The sequence below is a fragment of the Trachurus japonicus genome, chromosome 6 (assembly GCF_045865225.1).
Source record: "Trachurus japonicus isolate A0001 chromosome 6, Traja_1.0".
Lineage (NCBI taxonomy): Eukaryota > Metazoa > Chordata > Actinopteri > Carangiformes > Carangidae > Trachurus > Trachurus japonicus.
In genome coordinates, this window is record NC_140912.1 from 3,041,769 (window position 1) to 3,066,313 (window position 24,545).

Here is a 24,545-nt window from a genome sequence, read left to right on the forward strand (position 1 = left end):
AGTAGATAATGAGTGAAATTTGAATCTTGGGTGAACTATCCCTTTAATGATGCTGTGATGTGTTTTTGCATTTAGTCCAGGGTTGGTTGGTTTAAGCTCTTTATCGCCAGTGTTTACATTCAGACAAATTCACAATAAAGCTACACTCATTGACATATTTTTCTGTTTTTGTTGTCGTGACAGTAGATTAGAACAAGTGCAAGAACATCTGTGTCCATGTGGGAAGTAGCAAGAGGTGTATCTATGGGACTATGTTACCAGCTCCTTTCTATGAAAGGATGTTGGGTTTGTCCAAAAAGTCACTAGGTTCGTTCATAGGTGCTGAAGGGGCCAGATAATGTAGTAAATCTGGCAACAAAGGTGCCAATTTGGCTGCATCCCCCCACCAGGAGTTATGGCCAGTGGGAAAACTAACTCTCCGCTGCCCAGAGATGCAGCGGTGTAACTGTGAAGATGGAGAAAACCTGCTCCATACAAAGTAAAACATGCCTTTTGCAGATAGAGGCAACATGCTGTAGGTAGAGGAGGTAGGAGCTCATCGTGGAGAAGATGTCAGATACTAAACTTTGCCGTTGTTGTTCAATGTTTAGAAAAGTGGAAAAAAGAGTGAATGGAAGGAGAGAGGCCACAGAGCCCCCTGGGGCCTGGAAACTTGAAGCTAAGTGCAGTGTTTAATGGCATGGAATGGACGCTGGATGAATACTGAAGAGCACAAATTGTAGTAACTAATCAATGTGTGACACAATTCCACTCAAGTCAAAGTGAGACCCGTTTGTGCCTCCCAACATAAACCTAGGTCGACTCTGTGATAGACTCACTCTGCAGTCACCCATTGTGCTGGTTAGGGCTGTGCATTGACAAGAATATGGCAACATGATACATATCCTAATGTAATAATGTATTAAAGGGATAGTTCACCCAAAATCGAAATTTCAGGAGATATCAAATCCGTCGTCATGAGATGAGAAGCTTCTTTCAACAATGAGATGCTGCAAACACTAGAGCCAACTTTGCCCATTAGGCTTGAGCATTATACTGAACTGAATATCTTAAGGGGATAGTTCACCCAAAATTCAAATTTCACTCATTATCTCCTCCCCCTCATGTGGACTAAGGGCTGGGAGAAGTTTCAGAGTCCTCCGTGGCTTCTCTGAGTTACAGGGGGTTTCAGCGCAGCAGTGCATGTCCATATAACGGTTGCAAATGGATACCAACTGTCTTCGTAACAAAAAGACACACCAAAAAACATCCAAATACCTCCATGCTGCTCGTATGTAATGTCTGTCTTATATTGAAGCCCCGAAATGCTAAATTATCCCGAAAAAAATTAAATAAGTCTATATTTCAAGCTTGTTTGTAGCGGAAGCTTCTCGAAGCTTCTCTTCCCGGTTCGTCAAATTTGGACGAACTGGGAAGAGGACGGACCCTGGTTCGTCCAAATTTGACGAACCGGGAAGAGGACTCTGAAACTTCTCCCAGCTCTTAGTCCACATGAGGGTGAGTAGATAATGAGTGAAATTTCAATTTTGGGTGAACTATCCCTTTAAGTAATATTATGACATATTGAGATACCATAGGCAAGGTGATATATTATGATTTTTCCCCCCAGAAGAATGGTTGTACAGTTTATTTTATTTTGAGTCATTTACTGCAAGCAGACAAACACCATGGAGGGGCTTTTTTGTCAAACGGGAATAAGAATAATCTAAGTTTGGCGCCTTGCGGTGACATCAGTGTAAGATGGTCTCCCGCTGCCACAGCCTCGGTCCAGACGTCCGACTCTCTGCGGAAGAATGTATCAGCTGCTTGTCACTGTTTGTCAGTGTGACGGGCAGAGAGCTGTGTTGTTTGTGGACTGGCTCTTCCTCCTCAGTTCTCCCTCTGTCTCTGATGGCTCTCATCAGAGACGGTGTGTGTGTGTGTGGGTGGGGGGGGGGGTCTGCAGCCAGTTAGACCGAGGCTTGATTTTTCCAGACCGCTGTGCCGTGTACACAATACATAAACCCCCAGATATTCTCACAATTAGCTTAGGCGCCCCACATTCCTGACCTCTGCTCGCATGTGCGTATTTAGGGCAAAGGTCAACACCTTAGCGCCTCTGTGATTCGTGCTGCTCCAGGGTTGCAGCAAATTCTCAGTGATTTTTTTCTTCTTCCTGTAACCGTTGCTGCTGCATGCGAGAGTAGAGAGTATAGAAGTGTCCTGTTTTTAATCAGGCTTGCGACCAAACCTTTGAACCATTTGAAGCATACTGCATGGATGAACTGGCAGTCTAATTTTGTCCGAGTCATTACATATGATACATGTTATTTATAGGCCATTTTCAAAAACACCCAAAACCAATCAATCAATAAATTAATCAAACAAGTTCACGGTGTATAAAATCAATATAAAGCACTGATGTAACGAGATGGAAAACGGTGAGACTTCATATGCCAGTTTGAAGCGATGTGTTTGGAGGGGAGATCTGAAAATAGAGAGAGAGTCTGTGTTACAGAGATACTGAAGGGTCAAGCCCCCATGGTGGCCAAGTGAGTGGATGGGATGGTGAGGTGGATGGAAGAAGAAGAATAAGACCTGAGAGTGGAGCGAGGTTGTGGATTTCCTGTAAGGTGAGGAGCTGAATCTTCAGGTCAATTTGATATTTGACTGGGAGCCAGTGAAATTGCTGAAGGACAGGAGTTCAGGACCAGGTAACCGAGACCGAAGAGAAGGGAGTTGCAGCAATCTATGCGCAATGTAACCAGGTAGTGAACAAGAATATCAGCACTGTTGGATGAGAGACGCGCAAAGGCGATTATTGTCACGTAAATGTTAACAGCAACATGTGAGCTTGGAGTGATGGTGGGCTGGATGACCCTTGACTTGGGAGTAAGGTGAAACAGAGGAGTTATTAATTGGGAGGTAAGAACTGTCAAGTTTTGTCAAAGTGAATTTTGTGGCAAAGGGGAGAACTGTGGTTTTATAACAGTTTTAGTTTGAGAAAGGATTTGATTTCCAGTCAGTATTTGGAGAAGGAGGTGGGCAGTTTTAGTTTTGTGGAGAGGTAGGTAGATCTGGGTGTCATCTGTATAGCAGTGAATTTGGATGTTAAAGCAGAAGTAAGTGATCCGGTGGTTTTGGCTAACTTCTTGTCAGCCGATGGAGTTAGCAGTCCCCGCCCTCGTCCCTACGTCACCACATTCACGCGCATCCCTTGGCTGCACACACAGAGAGGACCGCCCCTTTATGCCGTTCTCTCTCCTCATTGGATAAAGGTTGTAGGATACAAGGAAAGTTTTCTCCTCGGCTTACAGCAGAGCAGAGTGACTGACAGACCCGTGTTTCAGGCCAAACACTCTATGTAAGTGATTGCCGTCGGAAGACATAACTATTTAAGACTTATATTAACACAAATATTCCGCTTACTTCTGCTTTAAATTTGTGGAATATATGGCCAAGAGGAAGTAGATAGTCACAGACAATGATAGCCTCGAGTGTTATGCTGTAATGAGTATAAGGCTGTTGTGGTGAGCTGGGAAGCGGATGCTAGCCACCACTTCTAGCCGAAGTTAGCGTCGAGCTAGCGGATGTTAGCGATGGTGGATAGCATCCGCCGCTAGCATCCAGGACAGCTAGCGGGTGTAGCAGCCCTCCTACTCGGGCTGCATGAAACTTCACCTGAACTCTGTCTTTGGCTGGAGAGAAAACGCGGACTATCTCGCTCTCCACCCAGAAACGTCCCTGTGCACAACAAAACAAAGCAAAAGACCAAAGCACAGACTAGCCATAGGTAATGATTAAGATGGATTTCATTTGTAATTTTGTATAAGTCTAGCAATTATTTTTGAGCAAAAACCTCCAGACTCTACCTTTAAGGAGGATGTTATGAGAGAAGGTGTTTAAGTCAAACTCAAATTAAGGAGGATGAGAATATTTAACATGACTGTAAATATCCAGCAGAAGCACTGTAAATGAATTCTCTGCCTGTGGACCGAGATCATTTGTCTTTACTGGTTTCAATCACATGTCGTTTACTCAATTACTTTAAAACCACACAACACAAATGGACATTATGCAAAGTCACGCTGTCTTATGAATACGTGCCAAGATACTGAGCCAAACTAATTCACTAGAGAAGCTGGTTGATGGACGCTATATCTGTTACCTGAACAACCATATAACTTTTTTGTTTGCATAGGGGCAACGACCCTCCTGTGACCTCAGTGGCATATTTACCCTCGTCATGGGGAGTCGTGACTTTGTTGGGTTTGGAAAACATGGTGATTTGGATTGAAATAAGTGCTTTTTCGATATTAGGTTTGTGTCTTGCATTTATTTTATTAAGATGCAGTGTGTGGGGCCCTCAGGGCCGCCGTACAAAACAGGTCTTTCAAGAACATTTGTCTGTATCTTGATTTTCTTTGTTTGTTTGTAATTTTGTAGTTTGTCCAATGTCTGTGCTTTTAAAGGGATAGTTCACCCAAAATTGAAATTGCACTCATTATCTACTCACCCTCATGTGGACTAAGGGCTGGGAGAAGTTTCAGAGTCCTCCATGGCTTCTCTGAGTTACAGGGGGTCTCGGCGAAATGCGAAATGCGAAATTGTCCCGGGAAGAGGAGCTTCCGCTACAAACAAGCTTGAAAAATAGACTTGTTTCATTTTTCAATACAAGACGGACATTACATATGAGCAGCATGGAGGTATTTGGATGTTTTTTGGTGTGTCTTTTTGTTAAGAAGACAGTTGGTATCCATTTGCAACCGTTATATGGACATGCACTGCTACGCCGAGACCCCTGTAACTCAGAGAAGCCACGGAGGACTCTGAAACTTCTCCCAGCCCTTAGTCCACATGAGGGTGAGTAGATAATGAGTGCAATTTCAATTTTGGGCGAACTATCCCTTTAAACAAGCAAGCCAATCTGCAAAGGCAACAAATGGGATCTTCTCTCCTAATATCGCTGTAGTCTGCAAAAAAATGTCTACCAGTCCATCATGTAGTCTATTATTGAGGCAGAAATGATACATTTCCTTTCATTGAATTACACCAAGCTTAAAGGATAATTTCCGTTTTTTACAACCTGGACCTTATTTCTAGCATAAAATAAGATCATTTTACTCACCCAGACAACTTTGGTGTCATTTGGAGTTGTTTTGACGAAATTAGCCCCAGTGGAGCAGCGCGTATATCCGTATAATGCGAGAACACGGGGCACGCAATGCAGCCTCTAAATAACACATTATCCGCCGCAAAACTCGTTCATTTCGCCAATATTTTGTTATGATACACTAGTGCTATTCCCCTCCGAGCCCGTGGTGGCATGTTATCAACATGCTGCACCTGTAGGTTGACTACTAACCTCTTATCTGGATGATGTCATCTCCGACCGCTGCCCTGCGTGGCTAACTTGCTACGGCTAATGCTATGGTTCGTTTCTGCGTGTTTCTGACTTGTCAGAACAAAATGAGCAGCTGGATGAAGTTCAGCTTCCACGGGCTTCCTCTCCACAGCCTGGACTCACTAAAGCTCCGGCTAGTTGAGATAAAAATGGACCTGAATGCCAAAGCAGAATGATTATTATCAGAATGAGCCGGGCAGCGGTCGGAGATGACATCATCCAGATAAGAGGTTAGTAGCCAACCTACAGACCCCGGATGTTGTTAACATGCCACCACGAGCTCGGAGGGGAATAGCACTAGCCTATCATAACAAAATATTGGTGAAATGAACGAGTTTTGCGGCGGATAATGTGTTATTTAGAGGCTGCATTGCATGCCCCGTGTTCTCGCATTATACGGATATACGCGCCGCTCCACTGGGGCTAATTTCGTCAAAACAACTCCAAATGACACCAAAGTTGTCTGGGTGAGTAAAATGATCGTATTTTATGCTAGAAATAAGGTCCAGGTTGTAAAAAACGGAAATGATCCTTTAATGAAATGCTCTTTCACTGTAGGCTGTCATCTTATCAAAATTCAGTATGCGTTGCTTTATGAGGGTGGTCTCAGCATTGAAGAGGACTGAATGAATGAGCTCCTCCTAAACTGCCCCATCATCACATGGCATATTTATCCCAGACGTGACACAGTGCTGGTTAATCCCCCCCCCCTCCCCTCGGCAGCTGACGGACAGACACAGTATCCCATATTTCGAAGTGATTAGTTGAAGTTTGCTGCAGCGGTCCCTTGTGTCTTATTGGATTAGGCTGCTGGTCAGTGGTGCAGGAGAAGAGGAGGAGATGTAGGATGAGCCCTTTGTGTGAGTAATTGGAGGAATAAAAACAGCACATACCAGACACAGAGGCCATTGATGAAATGGGGACAGCCCTGACGAAGAACTGTTCTTTTCTTTTGTGATGAGGCCAAAACTAGCCGACCGTTGGTTAAGTGTGATGGTTGGTGTCCTCACGGAGCGAGATCTGCCACGCAGCATGAGTCTGCACAGCCTGAAATAGGACACGCTGGTTTGTCAGCTCCATCTCACTATGAACTTCCTTTGATATCCATCTGCAGAGATGTCTCTGGTGTCCAGTTGTCAAGGAATTTCCAAGTGGTGGTCACAGAAACTTAAATATGAGATGTCTGTGTGTATTAGAATAAAATGAAACACACTCACAAAAAGTTAGGGATATTCGGTTTTTCATGCCCCCAGACCCCCCCATACAGGGGTTTGGTGACTCACCTTTTTCACCACTTCTGAGTTTGCAGGCAGTGTGCATCTTCAGGTTTATGCATATGCAGAATCATTTATTGAATAATCAAAGAAACAACATTTTTAGAACAAGGTTCCTTCATCAGGTTTAAAATACAAGGCAAGAAATGACGACAATTTATGCACACCGGACGAAGGAATGCTGAGTGGGGGGGGGCTTGCAAAAAAAATTTCAGTCAAAAGATTTTTTTTGCTTTAACCCTTGTAAATGCCAGGTACTTTCATCACTGTAGCATGAACTTTTTGTGAGTAGTGTATGAATAGAAGCCTCAGAAAACTGATTCATGCCAGGTGAGTGTTATGCTGTCTGAGGATTGATACAAAAAAATGTACTGTGTGTGATATTTGTAATGTGTAGCCCCAAATATTTGTGCACACACAATACAGGGAATTCAGATGTGTTATATAAATCTGCAACATCAAAATCTTCTCAAATAACATTTTGAATATGATAAGTTGTTTTGCTTCAAAAAGATTTCATCTTAAAAAAGAAAAGGTTTGGTGCCAGAAGGATCTGACATGTGAGGTGACAGTAGCAGCCACTGTACCACCGTGCCCGTCCAGAAACTGTAAAAACTCTAAAAGGTAACCATATAATTATGATATAAAAGATACCCGGACCATTCATTATAATAAGATATTATAAAACATTTTAACAGATTTATTTGTGAGTAGAACTTTATCAAGTTTTAATTCTTGTATGAACAAACAAAAATATTGTGTGTGATGACATCATATCACAATATTTCGGCTGGTCCTACATTTTGGTTATCGCCCAAGCCAGACCATTTATGAAAAAACGAGTCATTTATCAACAGAAGAATCAATAATGAAACTTACTGTAACGCAGCAGGAAAAATAGATTATCTGGCCTCTCCACTGTCTCACTCGCCTTGATTCATCCTCTAAGCTGTAACTGGCCTGTTGACTAGTGTGTAGGTCTGTGTAGTGTGTAGGTCTGTGGAGCTCAGCTCCAGCATCCTGTCACGTAGGAAGCTTTGTCTTTTTGTTAGTTTAATTGACTCATAAGACTCTTGTTGGCTTGTAAATCTCCAGCACAGCAGGAAGCATCAAGCGTCTCCTCAGCTGGAGCTAAAGCACCATGAGCTGTGTCCTCGCTGCCAGGATGACAGGATGACATTTGTAATCTTGAACAGGCCCTACTGCAGAGAATGATGAATGTGATTGTTTTGGTTTATAATCTGCTTTATCCTTTGTAAAAAAAAAAAAAAAGTTGGCACACATATTCAAATACTCTGTGAGGCCAATACACTAACCTTTGGAAAACTGATTTATATAATTCCATAAATATTACAGTTTGTTGTTGCAGATGAGCACACTCCTGTGTTTACACCTCAGCTGCATGATTTCCCAAACGGTTTGTCTGTGATCCAGGTCAGAGAACAAAGAGGAGGGGGCAGCTGTGACTCTGTGTTTTGAAGGATCAAGGGAATATTTTTCTTAGTATGATGATATGTGTGAATAAGAGTTTCTCCCCACAGTATTATCTGATTACAGTGCCAAGCAGTCATGTATGTATGTAGCCAACAACGTCTATATTTAAGCAAGGTATGGCAGATCCTTTAAAACTGAGCCTAAAGGAAGCAGGGGTTAGGGTTATTAAAAAAAACACACAAATGTTATGTGCATAAAGCGTATAGTTTATCTTTATCATTCAGACTGACCATTTTACAGTTCCTCCAACATCCGACATAGTTCTGCTTTTTGTGCAGTGTGAACTACGTCTGTTGGAGGCTCACATACAACACAAAGGCCACCGTCACCATGTGAACCATTACGAAGGATTAATACCACACAAAGAATCGATCAAGTACAGTATGAAGCCATAAAACATCAACAATACACAATATTTTAAGAGTCAGTGTTTGAATTGGAAGTGCTGGATTTGAAACTCCACATTGTCGCATTGTAGCACTGACTGCTGGCATCAGAGGCTTTGCCTTTCTTAATCTACCGTAGATGACCATTTAGTAGCCCGGGCGTTTAATATGCTAAATCGACTTGGACCCCAGGCGTTTATAAGAACCAGGCGCGTATTTGCAACCGGCTACAATTTATTTTTGCAATGAGCAGCACCAGACCATCATGCAAAGAACGAAGAGGTCACCATAGCACCACTGGAACAAAACTACTTTTTCCCCCGACGCATCTTTATTGACATCAGACAATAAATACAAAGAGAGTTTGTCTGTGTAACCGCGACACAGGGAGCTGATCAGATCAGTGTTATGAATGATAACGGAAGGGGGGGTCGATCGCGGTAATTTCAACACTGTACATTAGCGCATTTATCTATATCCCTATATCCCTCAGTCTAGCGCGCCTGTGTTTGTGTGTGTGTGTGTGTGTGTGTGTGTGTGTGTGTGTGTGTGTGTGTGTGTGTGTGTGTGTGTGTGTGTGTGTGTGTGTGTGTGTGTGTGCGCCTGCATGCGGGAGAGAGAGCGAGAGGAGGGGCTGACTGACAGAAGAGGTGAGAACCGGTGAAGCGCTGTTAAAAAAAACAACTTTTGTTTTCTGTGCAAGACTATGGTAAACACTTAATCGCCCGGGCGTTTAATTGAACCGGCGTTTATTTTGCCAAATGAGGTCGGACCCCGGCGGCTATTAGAGCACAGGCGCGTATTTGCACGCGGGCGATTATTTGGTCATCTACGGTAATCTCTAATTTATTTTGGCAAAGTTTTTTTTTTTTGAGTCTTGTGTTAAAAAAAACAAAAAAAAACATAAAACAACAATCAGTGTTCATGTCCTGTTTGAATGAGGTTCATTGTCAGCAAGCTCTTTTGCTGCAGATGTTTTGACATGTGATGTGTGTATGAAAAGCACAGAGAGATTCACAGTAAAATAAATAATGTGAATTCCCTTTAGCTGCTTCAGTCCCACTGTCCTGATCGTATGGGACACTTGAATGGAACGGACTACTTACTAAAACAAAGCAAAATATACTCAAGGTTTATTAACAAAGGTGACAAATTGATCTATAGTGATGACACAAAACTGTTGGTACTGATACTGACTGATTGGTTTCAGTAGTCTGATGAAGTGACTTTAAACATTTCTGTCAAGTTTACCTTAATTAGTCAAATTCCTTGTCTTTGCCAGTAACAGTTCAAAATGGAGATGCATTCTCAGCTATCAATTAACATTCCAGTAGCTGTGTCCAGTGTGGTCTCACTTTTCTACCACAGAAAAGGCATGAAATTGGCATTTAAGATACTTTTTAATTAAGACAAAGTGACTTAATGTCAAAATAGTTGCAGATTGATTTTTCTGTAGCTTCAGCTGTGAACCATCTTCAAACTACTGCAGTGATTCAAACAAGAGAAGTGAAATTTCTGGTCAAAGCTCAATAAAAATGGGTTTTTAATGGAACACAGACAGAAATGTTCATACATGCTGTAGTGACTGTTTGCACATGTGCACACACACACACGCACACACGCGCACACACACACACACACACACACACACACACACACACACACACACACACACACACACACACACACACACACACACACTCTCTTTCTCTCTGTGTGTGTTTGAGCTGCTTTCTGACATATTGTTCTCATTATGTTCCTGGCAAGCTTATATTTGAAGTGAAGGGGTAGAAGAGGGGAGAAGGACACAAAGAGCGAGAGAACAGGTCGGAGGAGGAGGAGGAGGAGGAGGAGGAGGAGGAGGAGGAGGAGGAGGAGGAGGAGGAGGAGGAGGAGGAGGAGGAGGAGGAGGAGGCACTTCATGTGGGTGGTGGGAAAGGGGAGAGATGAAGTCGGGGTGAGATTCAGGACTGAAGACGGAGATAGAGAAGGAGGGAAGGGAGAGTAATAGGAGGAGAGAGGAGGAGGAGGATGAGGAAGAACAGGAGAGGAGGAGGAGGAGGAGGAGGAGGAGGAGGAGGAGGAGCAGCCAAACCACAGAGACTTTCTGGGCAGTTTTAGGGGAAAAACACAGAGATCAGGGTCTGTGACTGACTTGCTGCTTTGTAAGCTATTATTTTGTTATTTTGGCCTCGCTAGAAGATGATTACTGTGTGTGTGTTTGTGTGTGTGTGTGTGTGTGTGTGTGTGTGTATGTAGTTTTACGGGCAGCTTTGCGGCAGAACTAAGGCCGCAACCAAATATGTGTCAAGTCAGACTCTTCTGCCTTTCGCACCCTCTCCTCTCTAAGTATTGTCCTCTTTTTCTTCTATCCATCCATCCCCCTGTTTTCCTCCCCCCCACTGTTGAAGACATGAAGGGAAGCAGATGATCCGGCCTTGTGGATGTTGTTGGCATCTCTCTCTCACACACATTCATGTAGATGGGCACACACAGAGGCAGAAGTGTGTGCGTTCAGACCGGTCCTCTGTGAACAGGCCTAATTAGCAGCAGAAGTGGAGCTGAGTGACAGGCATGACAGAGCTAATGAGTTCTTTTAACAGGACCAAACGACAGACAGAGGAACAGACGTGTGATGTTAGCAGGAAGCAGCGAGTCTGTTTGTACTGTTGGGGAAGGAAGAAAGAGTTTTGTCTAAGAGAAACAGGCTGTGGAGAGGAACAGTTATTAGTTCTGGTCTGGATGGAGGAAAAATGTCATGAAAAAGAAAAAGCATCTGGGAAAATGAGCTCTGTTTAATCAAATCTGTTTACTTTATTTAGATCTTTATGGGTTTTCATTGATTCGGCCCATTAGTTGTTGTTTTTTTTTACAGCTCAGACAGCACTGCTGGGCATCACTATGGATTTCCTGAATTGATTCAGTCTCAGTTCAGGATTTGATTGGATTTTGATTCAGCCAGAGATGTTTTTCATTCATGACATTTTCTAAATGAATGAACCTTTATCAATGGTAAATGGTTACTTTTTTTTGTATTTGAGATGGTGCAAGAGAGTGTTATTGGATGTGGCAGGGAGCATTTATTGTTTACAAATTGAATTTCTTTTTTTTTAAAGTATATTTTTTGGGCTTTTATTGCCTTTAATCGATAGTGCAGTCGAGAGAGAGACAGGAAATGGGGAGGCAGAGAGTGGGGGAATGACACGCAGGAAAGGGCCGTCCGACGCGGGACTCGAACCGGGGCCGCCTGCACTGAGGACTGAGCCTCAACATGGGGCGGCAGCTCTACCCAGTGAGCTAAACGCCGCCCCACAAATTGAATTTCTTAATGTTTATCTCATCCTTCCTGCTACTGATGAGTAGGGTTGCAAAACTCCGGGAATTTTCAAAGTTGGAAACTTTCCATGGGAATTAACGGAAATATATGGGAATTGATTGGAATATATGGGAATAAACTGGAATAAAATTGAAATTTACAAAACTGAAGGTTGGCCCTTAACAGGGAACTTAAATATATAGCCTATATGTTGAGGAAAATATATTGTAGCGTAATCTTGGCTAAAACAACCAGATTTAAAGAAAGTACACTTGAATATCTATTTTTATTTTATTTAACCTTTATTTACCCAGGCAAGCAAATTAAGAACAAAATTCTTATTTTCAAGTGCAGCCTGAAAGAGCTAGAAGCTCTTAAGGGGAAGGGGGAGGGGAGTGCTAAATCTATCTCTGCTATTCCTCAATCACATGCACACAGCACGCTGCTTAGTGTGAGTAATATTGTTCTCAACATTCATGGTTTTTGTTGTTCAGTAAAAGAATTGATTGTTCATACAAGAATTAAAACTTGATAAAGTTCTACTCACAAATAAATCTGTTAAAATGTTTTTTAATTGTATTATTTTGCATGGATGTCTGCTTATGACAAAACTAAATATTTACATTTATGTTTGGATATGAAATTACCCCCAATTTCCAGTTAATTCCCATAAATTCCCAATAATTTCCATAATTCCCATGGAAAGTTTCCAATTTGGAATATTTCCAAAATTCCCCAGCTTAACTTCCCATGGAAAGTTTCTGGAAATTTACTGGAAATTTTCCACCCCTTTGCAACCCTACTGATGAGACAGATGTCCATTTCTCTGTTCTAAAAATATATTTTTTTAAACTTGCCCTTCCTATGTCACAAGCTAAAATGTGTATGAAGCACCTGACTATCTTCTTGAATGCAGCAGCAGGTGAGATGTGGCCTCAGGCAGACCGTGCTTCTTAGACAGGAAACAGCCTTGTCTTTGTTTGTCGTTTTGCCATTGACCACAAAGAACCTGAAATACTACTGCCCCCATTTTGGCTCACCCAGGGGTCAGTCGCTGGTTTTAGAAAAGCCCAGTACTGAACCACAAGACAAACACTTTGTCAGACTTATAGACTGTATGTTTTGAATTGAATAAGCCATTGAAATTAGATTGAATGTCTAGAGGATGTGTTATCACTTTGATGATCATTGCACTTCAGATAAAAACCGTTAAAGCGATAGTAGCATTTTTTTAAAGTGGGGTTGTATGATCTACAAATAACCCCCAAGTACTTTAATTGCAGTAGAAGACTCTCTGCACTCCTCCCGTTAGCAACGCCAGCCCATAGCCCTGCCCAGAGATTTACAACATACATTGTTGTGAATGGACCCAAAGAAACGGCCTATTTTCGTGGCCTAAAAGAGGTTTTACCTGAAAAAAAATACACAGTTCCATTGTTCGCTATAATATAATTTTTTCCAGCCCTTCAAAGTGCAGGAAAAACACAGTTTTTATTTGGACCTAACCAACTGCTGAGAGGCGGGCGCTAACCCTGGGCGGAGGGATACGTGAGTTGGTTAGGTTCCAAATAAAAACTGCGTTTTTCCTGCACTTTGAAGGGCTGGAAAAAATTATATTATAGCGAACAATGGAACTGGGTTTTTTTTTCACGTAAAACCTCTTTTAGGCCGCGAAAATAGGTTGTTTCTTTGGGTCCATTCACAACAATGTATGTTGTAAATCTCTGGGCAGGGCTATGGGCTGGCGTTGCTAACGGGAGGAGTGCAGAGAGTCTTCTACTGCAATTAAAGTACTTAAGGGCTATTTGGAGATCATACAACCCCACTTTAAAAAAATGCTACTATCCCTTTAAATACTGACTTTCCCATCACCCTCAGATGTACTCTGCTAATTAGCAACTATTTGCAAGCCAACATGATAAAAGGAGATGCTGACATTAGTATTTAGCTGAAAGCACTGCAGTGCCTAAGTAAAGCTTGTTAGAAAACAGCTGCAAAACATTGTTTCCACTTCTGTACTCTGCTGTCATTTCAGTTCTTAGAGCTGCACCAACATCATTGTCATATATGATCTTCAGATATGAAGATGTTATAACAAGTTGTACATATTGTAAATGCCAGTGGGCCTCATACAGCATAAGATAGAAAAAACAAATGATATTGTCTGGCATCTCTTAGACCTGAAACATAAAGTATAATAATATAATTATATATTGTAAAAAACAAAAAACACAACACATCTGCATAAAATCCTGGGATTACATGGTATATCATGATTTGGCATGAGCTATATAAAAAAAATTCAAATTTCACTCATTATCTACTCACCCTCATGTCGACTAAGGGCTGGGAGAAGTTTCAGAGTCCTCCGTGCCTTCTCTGAGTTACAGCGGGGCTCCGTGCAGCACTGCGTGTCCATATGACGGTTGCAAATGGATACCACTTTTCTTCGTAACAAAAAGACACAAAAACATCCAAATACCTCCATACTGCTCGTCTGTAATGTCCCTCTTGTATTGAAGCCCCAAAATGAGAAATTGTTCCGAAAAAAATTAAATAAGTCTATATTTTAAGCTTGTTTGTAGAGGAAGCTCCCAGTGTTGCTCTGCCGGAATCTTGCGTGATTTGCGGAGCCGTGAACTGGGTGTCAATGCAAATCACGCGAGATTTGGACGGACCAGGAAGAGAAGTGCTCCGAGCTTCCGCTACAAACAAGCTTAAAATATAGACTTATTTAATTTTTTGGGAACAATTTCTCATGTTGGGGCTTCAATACAAGAGGGACATTACAGACGAGCAGCATGGAGGTATTTGGATGTTTTTTGGTGTGTCTTTTTGGACGAAGAAAAGTGAGCTCCGTTCGCAACCATCATATGGACATGCAGTGCTGCACGGAGCCCCGCTGTAACTCAGAGAAGGCACGGAGGACTCTGAAACTTCTCCCAGCCCTTAGTCCACATGAGGGTGAGTAGATAATGAGTGAAATTTGAAATTTGGGTGAATTATCCCTTTAAGATATTCAGTTCAGTATAATGCTCAAGCCTAATGGGCAAAGTTGGCTCTAGTGTTTGCAGCATCTCAGTGTTGAAAGAAGCTTCTCATCTTATGACGACGGATTTGATTTCTCCTGCCACATCAAAGACTGCAATTGCTCCCAGGCCTTTCATTTAGACCAGACAGAGAAACGATGAATAGAAGCAGATGTACAGTTGTCCACACTGCAAACAAAACTGCACAACAGGACTTTCACCAGCTTCACTGTTGCAGAGGGTTTTCACAACCGCGACGCAAGGACGCGTTGTTGCTGATATCTGACAGCAATACTCATATATAGGCTACTGTAAGCAGAGAGGGATTCATCATTACTCTGCACAGATGCTGTTTATGATTTCTAAAGAAAACATGACATTTACTTGTCAAAATCCTTTCTGACCCAAATCCATTCTACAATGTATGACTGCAACTGTATCTAGTTTGGAAATGATTTCCTTGGAAAGCGATGTTTCAGTTTTATATCTGGTCAACCAGGGAGCGAGCTCGACTGACTGCCATAAATCAATCAGACACAAGAAAAGCAGTCATGTGACTTGATCTCTCAGTCTAGATAGTCCCAGCACAAGAAAGACAGTGATGCCCAGTCCTAGTGGTTTGATACTGTTAAGTGTTCCAGCTGTCCCTTTATTGTCCCACAGGTCTTCTTACTTTTGCCCCTTTTTTGTTTTCCACCCGGTGTCCAGTGAAGGGCACTTCAGGTGATTGTCCTGCTCTATTTGGATGACAAGCCTGATCCATCTCCATCACCTCCTTGTGATGATGATGATGATGAGGATGATGATGATGATGATGATGGCTGTCCATCATCATGTCCTGCACTGGCTGAGCTGATGTTGTGTTGGAGATGATTTCGGTTCAGATGATTTGCAGTATGTTTCATAGGCTTTTTGTGTTAAAGGCTGACAACTTGTGGAACTCAGCACCTGGCTTTGCTTGAGGGGCCGACACCTCAGGAACATGTAGAGCTCTGCCAGGGGGGGCTCGGTCTCCTGGTCCAAGCCGGACAGGTGGAGGGTCAGAGGCTTTGACTTGGTGTGGTCCACTGGTCCTCCAGGTTCAGGGTGGGACACGGGGCTAACAACTCAGTCTACTCTGAAACAACAGAAGTGCACTTCTGTGCATGACGGGCTTCAAGAGTCATCGAAAGATACTCACATGAATGACAGAAGTGAAAGCTGAAGGAAGCTGCTGCGTGGACAATCAGAGTCCACTTTCCCATCACAGAGAACAGCCATCATTGTGAAACCCAGCTTTTTCTGTGAAATAGGAACATGTACGCACATGATGTGTGCTTAGTGTGGGACTTTTTTCATTTTTATACAGAGACTTGTGAAGGTGCAAGCCTACTTAAAAAAGAAAAAAAAAAATCTCATATTCAGTCCCTCTTTGCATCAGCTGTGTGAAGAGTTAATTTTACTGTGCTGGTGTTCCCCAGGTGCTTTTAAAAGGATAGTTCAAAATTTTGGCAAATTGGCCCATTGCCATAATCCCTATAGTCATAGCATTGGGTTCATTACCTTTAATTGTCGGTGCAAACTATTTTTAGAACGGCGGAGCAGAGCTGCTCAGAGCTACGCTACGGAGGCTAATGGGATTTCTTGGTTTCCCTCATCAAACTCATCAAATACACAATCCAACAACTCCACAATGCTCTGGTGGACAAGTTGTGACCTGCACATTCACCACGCTATAATAACAGAACGTTACCAGACAGAGTTGTTTTTGAGGTAAATTCATGCAAAACCGCTGATGCGCGTTCCCATCGGGAGCAGTTTTTCGGTAAGCAGTCTCTGCATCCCATTAGTTCCACCATCAGTTGCAATTAAAGCAGAAGTAAGCGATCCGGTGGTTTTGGCTAACTTCTTGTCATCAGATGGAGTTAGCAGTCCCCGCCCTCGTCCTTACGTCATCACATTCACGCGCATCCCTTGGCTGCACACACAGAGAGGACCGCCCCTTTATGCCGTTCTCTCTCCTCATTGGATAAAGGTTGTAGGATACAAGGAAAGTTTTCTCCTCGGCTTACAGCAGAGCAGAGTGACTGACAGACCCGTGTTTCAGACCAAACACTCCATGTAAGTGATTGCTGTCGGAAGATAGAACTATTTAAGACTTATATTAACACAAATATTCTGCTTACTTCTGCTTTAAAGGTAACAAACCTACTTCTAAAACTATAGGGATTATGGCAATGGGCCAATTTGCCAAAATGTTGAACTATCCCTTTTAAGAGGCACAAGTGTGTTTCAGATTGTCCATCCGTCCGTCACATTCGTTGACACAAAATGACTTGACAAATGTGACACATTGGTTAGGAGCTGTGGGAGAACTGATTAGAGTTTGGTGGTTAAAGATCAAGGTCATGGTGACATCAGATAAATCGTTTTTTTTAGCAGTTACTTACTTCAGACTTCATGCAGCAGTCATCATAACATTTCACACAGATGGTTCATATTTTGTGAGTGTGGAGATGTAACCTGACACCAGTCTGAGTGCCGGAGGCAGGCGACCACCAGGACCTGATTCTGGTTGTTTTTGTTCCACTCTCTACATTCTTGTTGTATTATCACTTTCTGTGACCTCAACCCTGAACTCTGGCTCTCAGGTTCAGACCTGCCTAGTGTCCACTTGGTTTTGTGCCTCACTGTTTCATCAAGACACAGGCCAGTTGAGCTGAAGACAAGGGGGCAGTTGTCGGTCTGAGAAGTGAAACTCACTTCCGCGTTCAAAAAACTGCAATCCCCTCGGCTTCCTCTGGGGGCTGGTGTCAGAAAGCAGCATTTCTCCATAGACCCCCATGTTAAAATCGCAGACTCAACATCCTCAATAAACATGATCAAAGCCTGGTGTCAGAACGTTTTTTGGTCTCAACCATAGACTGTAAAAAGAATGGACATAGCATCCGTGACGTCACCCATTGGTTTTGGGGAGTCGTTTTTGTTTTTTTGATGTAAAGTCGGCGATTTTAACATGGGGGTCTATGGAGAATGCTGCTTTCTGACACCAGCCCCCAGAGGATTGCAGTTTTTTGAACGCGGAAGTGAGCTTCACTTCTCAGACCAATAACTGCCCCCTTGGTCTCAACCGATTCTACCCCCGCACACACTCTGAGGGGGGTGATTTTTTTTTTAACTCTACCGTTTTACTGTTATTAGGTTAAAATTCTGGCCAATTAGGGCGCGGAAACGTTGAGTGACAGGTCCGGATCGGTCAGGAGGCAGGCTGCTTCGAGGCCAGTGGGTGGGTTCTCGGCCGGCCAATCCAACATGGCGCTGTTCAGGCTGCCATATTTGAGTCACAAAAACGACTCCCCAAAACCAATGGGTGACGTCACAGACGCTACGTCCATTCTTTTTACAGTCTATGGCTGAAGTCCACGCTGCCTAACCCACCAGAAGCATCAGGTTCTAACCAGACACCACTCTGTCCTGCCAACATCTACCTCATAACCTGATGCTGTACGTTTGTATAAGCCAGTAGCCACTGTCCTCCATTATTCATAGTTGTTTTCCACTGTGGACAGACATAATATTCTTCCCTCAGATGTTGTGCTTGTTTAAAACCCTGGTCCCAACTCCTAATAGAGCTGAACCAGAAGAAAAGAATCAATCATGAACGAATGAAAACTGAGCTGTAATATATTATATTAAACGAACCGTCAAGGTCAATCATACACTGGGTTGTAGATGTAATGTTTTTCCATTCATCCACAGTGTTTCTGCTGCCTTATTTGGCCTAGAGGCTCGTGTTACTGGAAGGCAGCTGCATTCTCAACACGGCCTTATCGTATCTGTTCAGCACAGCTCACAAATTGTCTCCATTTTATGTTGGCAGAGTAACAATAACCTGTTTTATGGACCGGGCGGTGAGGGCACGCAGCGAGTCAGATGAATGGTGCCTTCTGCAAACTCTCTCTTCTGGACATGATACAGAGTCAGATCCCATCACACATCCCCCAGTCACACAATTAATCTTAAAAACCAACACATGTTTTGAATAATGAATATCTGAAATAAAAAATAAAAAAACATCAAATATATCTTCAGCTCTCAGTTGGGACTATAAAAAAAAATACCACTCTTGTGACTAATACTCAGAAATAAATGGAAAGTAGTCGAGATGAAATGTTGCATATGTATTTAGTTCAATTCAAGAAACTTTATTGTTCCCGGGGGGTTATTTAAGAGGCACACAGTATGTAAAAAACACACAAAAAGACCAGCAGTGCAAGACAGAATGAAATCAGTGCAAAAACTATACATTGAACATTATTAGTGCAAATGGAAAACTGTACATAACTGACTGCTCACAGTTCAGTTCCCACTTCAAATAGCTCAGCTGTCACTGATTGTTATATTTTTAATTCCACGTAAACCACATCCCTTTTTAATTTTGCCCGGTCATGGTTCCGATCATTGTTTTGTCATTAGCGGTATTTGAACTGCTCGTGCTAATAACTGCGGAGCTGCAAACAGAAGGCAGCACAGTGATGTGGAGAGCGGAGAGCTGTCGTCTAACGTTTCAAGATATAAACATGTGCACCACAGAAAGCTGCAAGTTTGCGGACGGAAAATATCTCCATGGACATCATCACCCAGTGCCAGATCTGATGATTAGTCTGAAAGTAGGGCTTTGCAGCAGCAGCAGAGACGTCCTCTTCCATATGACCCTCAGACATGAGCACTCAGGAATGCTCTCAGTCTAACTTACATCTGCAGAAACCATGCCAGACCCCGTCGCTATGGGCAGTGCGGTCTGGACCGAGCGCTGAAATGAGGATGCATTTCTTGGCTTGTTGCCTCAGCATTACTACCAGCCCTGCCCTTCACTCTTGAGTCATGCATAGAGTAATGTACACACAGGCATGCAGCACTCATGCACTGTGCAGCTTTATAGACCTGACTGCATTTTTTTGCTAACGCTCTCTCTTTCTCTTTCTCACACACACTCACACACTCTCACACACACATAGAAGGTACACAAACTTTCACAAACCCAGTATGCCAGTCTACATTCAAGAATGACCTCACCTCTTTAGAGTCTCGTCTCAGGTTTCATAAAAAGCAGACCAACCCAGTGGTCCAAGACACACACACACACGGTGTTCATTTCTCATATTCTCACACACACACACACACACACACACACACGTACACACACATACACACTAAGGGAATAAGAGAGCATGCACTGAAGCAAGGAGATAAAATGGTCTCATCGCGTAGAAGACATACAGTAAGAGTGAAGGTGTGTGTGTGTGTGTGTGTGTGTGTGTTATAGGGGGGCCATGGGATCCACTATCCACACTTCTTTTATTTCAACATCTGGCCCGTGGAGCTCACAGCTGTAGGGCCGGGGCCGTTTTTGTTGTTCAGATCATTTCACACAGGGGACCAAGTCTGTCCTTTTCAGACTGCAGGACCAGCAGGGACCTGGTCGTGGTCCAGGTTCTGGGCTGGAATATGATCAGTGTTCTTTTCAGTTTGGGAAATATCCTGTATCAGTAATTAGCTATGTTCAAACTTTCAGACACTCAGACTCTTTCCCAAACCTCAGCTCCATCCGACCACGTTTGAAACAGTCTTACCCTGACTGGGCCCACTGGTTCCTTTCACAAAACATCCCAGAGTGTTTCCTTATGGCCCGGTTTATGGCTGGCCACACCATACATCCTGAGTGACTGTTTGACCATCGCTGGGATTCCGCCCAATAAGAGGCAGGCTTTTTGTTGGAGGTCTGTAGATATTCAGCAGCTGTCTGCCGTTGGCTCAGCCTGCAAACTCGAACAAACTGATGTGTTTATTCTGTTATGATAAGAAGATTATCTGCTGCTCTCACACATTTGTAAAGGACTTTACTCCATTTGGCCTATTAAAAGCTGGATGACTGTTGATACTTAGGGAAACTGCCCCTTGTTATTTCCCTGTGTTGCCTAGAAGAGATAACAGAGCATTTGATGTAACATTTGAAGTCTTGTAACTTTACAACCCAGCTCCTTCTGGGAAAGGGAAGCCCCATAGAACCAGATGCAACTGGTTAAGCAAAGTTATTTATTTGTACGGAGCTGGAAGAGACTGGTATAAACAATGTTTGAGGTTAACTGAAAGGGAAAACGGATGCTGTTAAAACAAAGAACCAAATATAACCCGAAGAAGACTCTAGATAAACAATAGTTTCAAAGCATAGACTGTAAATAAGAGTGGATGTCGCCTCAGAGTCGTCACCCACAGAGTGAAGAGCAGTGTTGAAGCTCAGAGTGAACTTCTTCACTTAGCAGTTCCTCACTCAACTGGAAGTGGATCTGGACATGTTTGAACTCCTCCTGGCCAGAAGTGACAAAAAAAAAACTCTGTAAAATACTTTATACAGTTTTTTTTTCTTTTCGAAATCATACAGAATCATATTCATCATATTATTATATATTTTTCTTTTTTCCTTTTTCTATTTATTACATTTGAGCTTAGAGTCTCTTGTTACTGTGCTTAAGAGCTTCTATTTTATTGGATCTATTTTCTGATATGGTTGGGATGTTCATGATGGTTCACCTTTTTCCTAGTTATATGTAAACTATTATGATGCATTATCGAATATATCACTGTTTGAATGATTTATAGGAATGTATTTTCTATCGTGATGACTGATCTGGACCAGCTGGTTGTGTTTAAAAGGGAGACACACCCACATATCAGTGCTGAGGACGGCTGTTAGCCCAAACACGTCAGCGTATCTGTACTGCTGCTGTGCGCTTTATATTAAAAGAAAGTGCAATCACTTACTAAGAGTGCTGTTGATTCTCTACATGTTAAAATATTGTTTAACATGAATTTCAAACATAAGGTAAAAAAAACAAACTGGGACTGAATATCATCTCCTGCTGGCTCCAGGTGAAGGAGCAGAGAGTATCAGAACAGTTAGAGGAGGAAACATCAGAGAGACTGAGCCACAGGTTGAGCCTCAGTCAGACCCCGACCCAGAGGAGGAGTCTGTGGAGACCAGAACCAGAGACCAGCAGATTCAATTCAATTCATTTATTTGATGAAGAGGGACAATGTACATTGATGCACGTTTTAAAATAAAATGTAAATGTACCCAATTCTAGCTACCAAGCTAATTTCCATTGACAGTCTGCCTATGCTGAAATAGAAACAAGCAGGTTAAGAAAAAGAATTTAAAACCAGGGCCAGGTACCCCTTTTTTCTTTTCTTTTTTAGAAAGAAAAAACAAAGAAAGTAATACGATTACATTCACATTACAACACACTTACAACACATTACCATATGAACCAATCACATTTACAACATTACCACATGAACCAATCGTGGTTCACAGTAGGCACAGGTGGTAGGTAGTGGGGGTTAAAGTGCTAGGGTTGGGCAATAAAGTGCTGGAGTAAGAAATTTAAAGTGCTAGAGTTAATGACTTGCACCTGCATCACAGTGTTGGTGACTGTACTAATGCTACCTCTCTGTACTGAAAAGGTCTCAGGTTGACGCCCCGCCCCCCACAAACTGACAGCATCGGTTTGTGACTGTCTGAATTAGTGTTTATGAGACTGTCATTGGTTCAAGGTGGAAACACTCAGTCATGGTGCTGCTGATGCTTATTTCACTCCTCATGTTATCATATCATATTATATAAATCATCAGATGGCTGTGTTAAAGGGATAGTTCACCCAAAATTCAAATTTCACTCATTATCTACTCACCTTCATGTCAACTAAGAGCTGTGAGAATTTTCAGAGTCCTCCATTCCTTCTCTGAGTTACAGGAGGGTCCGTGCAGCAGTATTTGTCCATATAATGGTTGTCAATGGATACCAACTTTCTTCGTCCAAAAAGACACACCAAAAAACATCCAAATACCTCTATACTGCTCGTCTGTAATGTCCCTCTTGTATTAAAGCCCCGACATGAGAAATTGTTCAGAAAAAAATTAAATAAGTCTATATTTTAAGCTTGTTTGTAGCGGAAGCTCCCAGTGTCTCAGTTCACTGCTCTTCCTGTGTCGAGATTTGCACTGACTGGCGGAACAATTTCTCATGTCGGGGCTTCAATACCAGAGGGACATTACAGACGAGCACTATGGAGGTATTTGGATGTTTTTTGGTGTGTCTTTTTGGACGAAGAAAGTTAGTATCCATTGACAACCATTATATGGACAAATACTGCTGCGCGGACCCCCCCGTAACTCAGAGAAGGAACGGAGGACTCTGAAAATTCTCACAGCTCTTAGTCGACATGAGGGTGAGTAGATAATGAGTGAAATTTGAATTTTGGGTGAACTATCCCTTTAATAAACACTCAATCAATCATGCCATCTTGTATTTGATGTTCATCAGCTGATATTCATTCTCTCCTCTCTTCCTCCACAGTGAAGTACATCCGTGAGGTTTCTCCGCTCTTCAAGAAGCCGTCCCTGGTAGCCGACCTGCCCTGGGACGGCGTCCGCCCACAGTCGCCCAGCTACAGCGGCAGCGAGGACTCGGGCTCGCCCAAACACAGCAGCTCCTCCTCGTCCAAAGACAGGAAGGTCATCAGCCTGAGGATGTGCTTCATCAGCAGGAACCTGACCATGCCCGACCTGGAGAGCAGGTCTGAGACCAGACTCCTCACTGTTTGTATTTGTTTGACAGAAATAGTGGAGCATGTGGGAGTTTAGGTGTGGTTGTATGTTTGTGTGTGTGTGTGTTACCATCGGGTGTGTCATTGTGTTTTTTTTCCTGTGTCCGACATCTGTTCATTAGACTGGTGTTTTGTTCTGGGAGATATCAAGTTTGGAAAAATTAACAGAAAATGAAAAACGCCCAGTAATATTTAGAACTGGTTAACTTACTAATTCCAGGACATGACGGTAAATTTCCAGATAGAACCGATGGGTCACACACAGCTGGATGTGTCTATTTTAGTGCAGTTTCAGGATGATGTTGATCAAACTGTTAAATAATGTAATTAGCTCACCTTCAGTTTGAAGTTTGTACCTATGTTGTTTACGTAGCTGTGACAAATGGCAATAAACTGTACAATATACACAAGTTGCTCAGTCAGCTCGGAGCAGAGTGAAGTTGTGCACGTACTCCTGAGTCAGTGTCCACTGGATTATAGGACAACACTCCTCAGCTTCTTGTCAAGTCAATGATCATTTTTAGGTTTTGTCAGAATCAAATCTGATCCAGTGGAAGTTCAGTGCAAACAGCAGCTAATGCAGTGTGACTCCTCATGGTGCACATTTTCCAAAAGGTAAATAAATATGGACTCAAAAGGAAAACAACTTAACTAAATGTCCTCACTGATTCCATGACAAACATGAGATTTCTCACATAAGCAAATCATAATATGAGGTATATCTTAATTCTTTAAGAAATAAACAATGTTCTTGCTTTGTGTGTGTGCGCTGTAGCTCTCTCACAACACACCGAGCCACTTACAGGCCAAGTGATGCCTTTTTTTGAAATAATATCTAATCGATAATATAATATGGAATAGGATCTAATCACTAAACTCATCAAGTTGTCATGTGAATTTAAATGTGCTGTAATTTTGTTGGGCATGGACAAAGCTCCAGGGACATTACGTAGAAAAATTATATATTTTACAGTTTGTCCAAGCAGGTTTCAATATATTAAATATATTTTCTATTAAA

General features: G+C 42.5%; 2 protein-coding genes across 2 annotated transcripts in view; one reads left to right on the forward strand and one right to left on the reverse strand.

The window, feature by feature from the left end:
- cdk10 (cyclin dependent kinase 10) overlaps positions 1-24,545 on the reverse strand; it is a 192,800-nt gene that overhangs the window by 121,177 nt on the left and 47,078 nt on the right. The window lies entirely within an intron of this gene.
- Positions 1-24,545, forward strand: part of sntb2 (syntrophin, beta 2) — a 40,689-nt gene that overhangs the window by 2,398 nt on the left and 13,746 nt on the right. Inside the window, exon 2 of the mRNA XM_085778298.1 lies at positions 23,278-23,497. Coding sequence (XP_085634424.1) covers positions 23,278-23,497 — 220 coding nt within the window. The remainder of the gene's footprint in view (positions 1-23,277; positions 23,498-24,545) is intronic.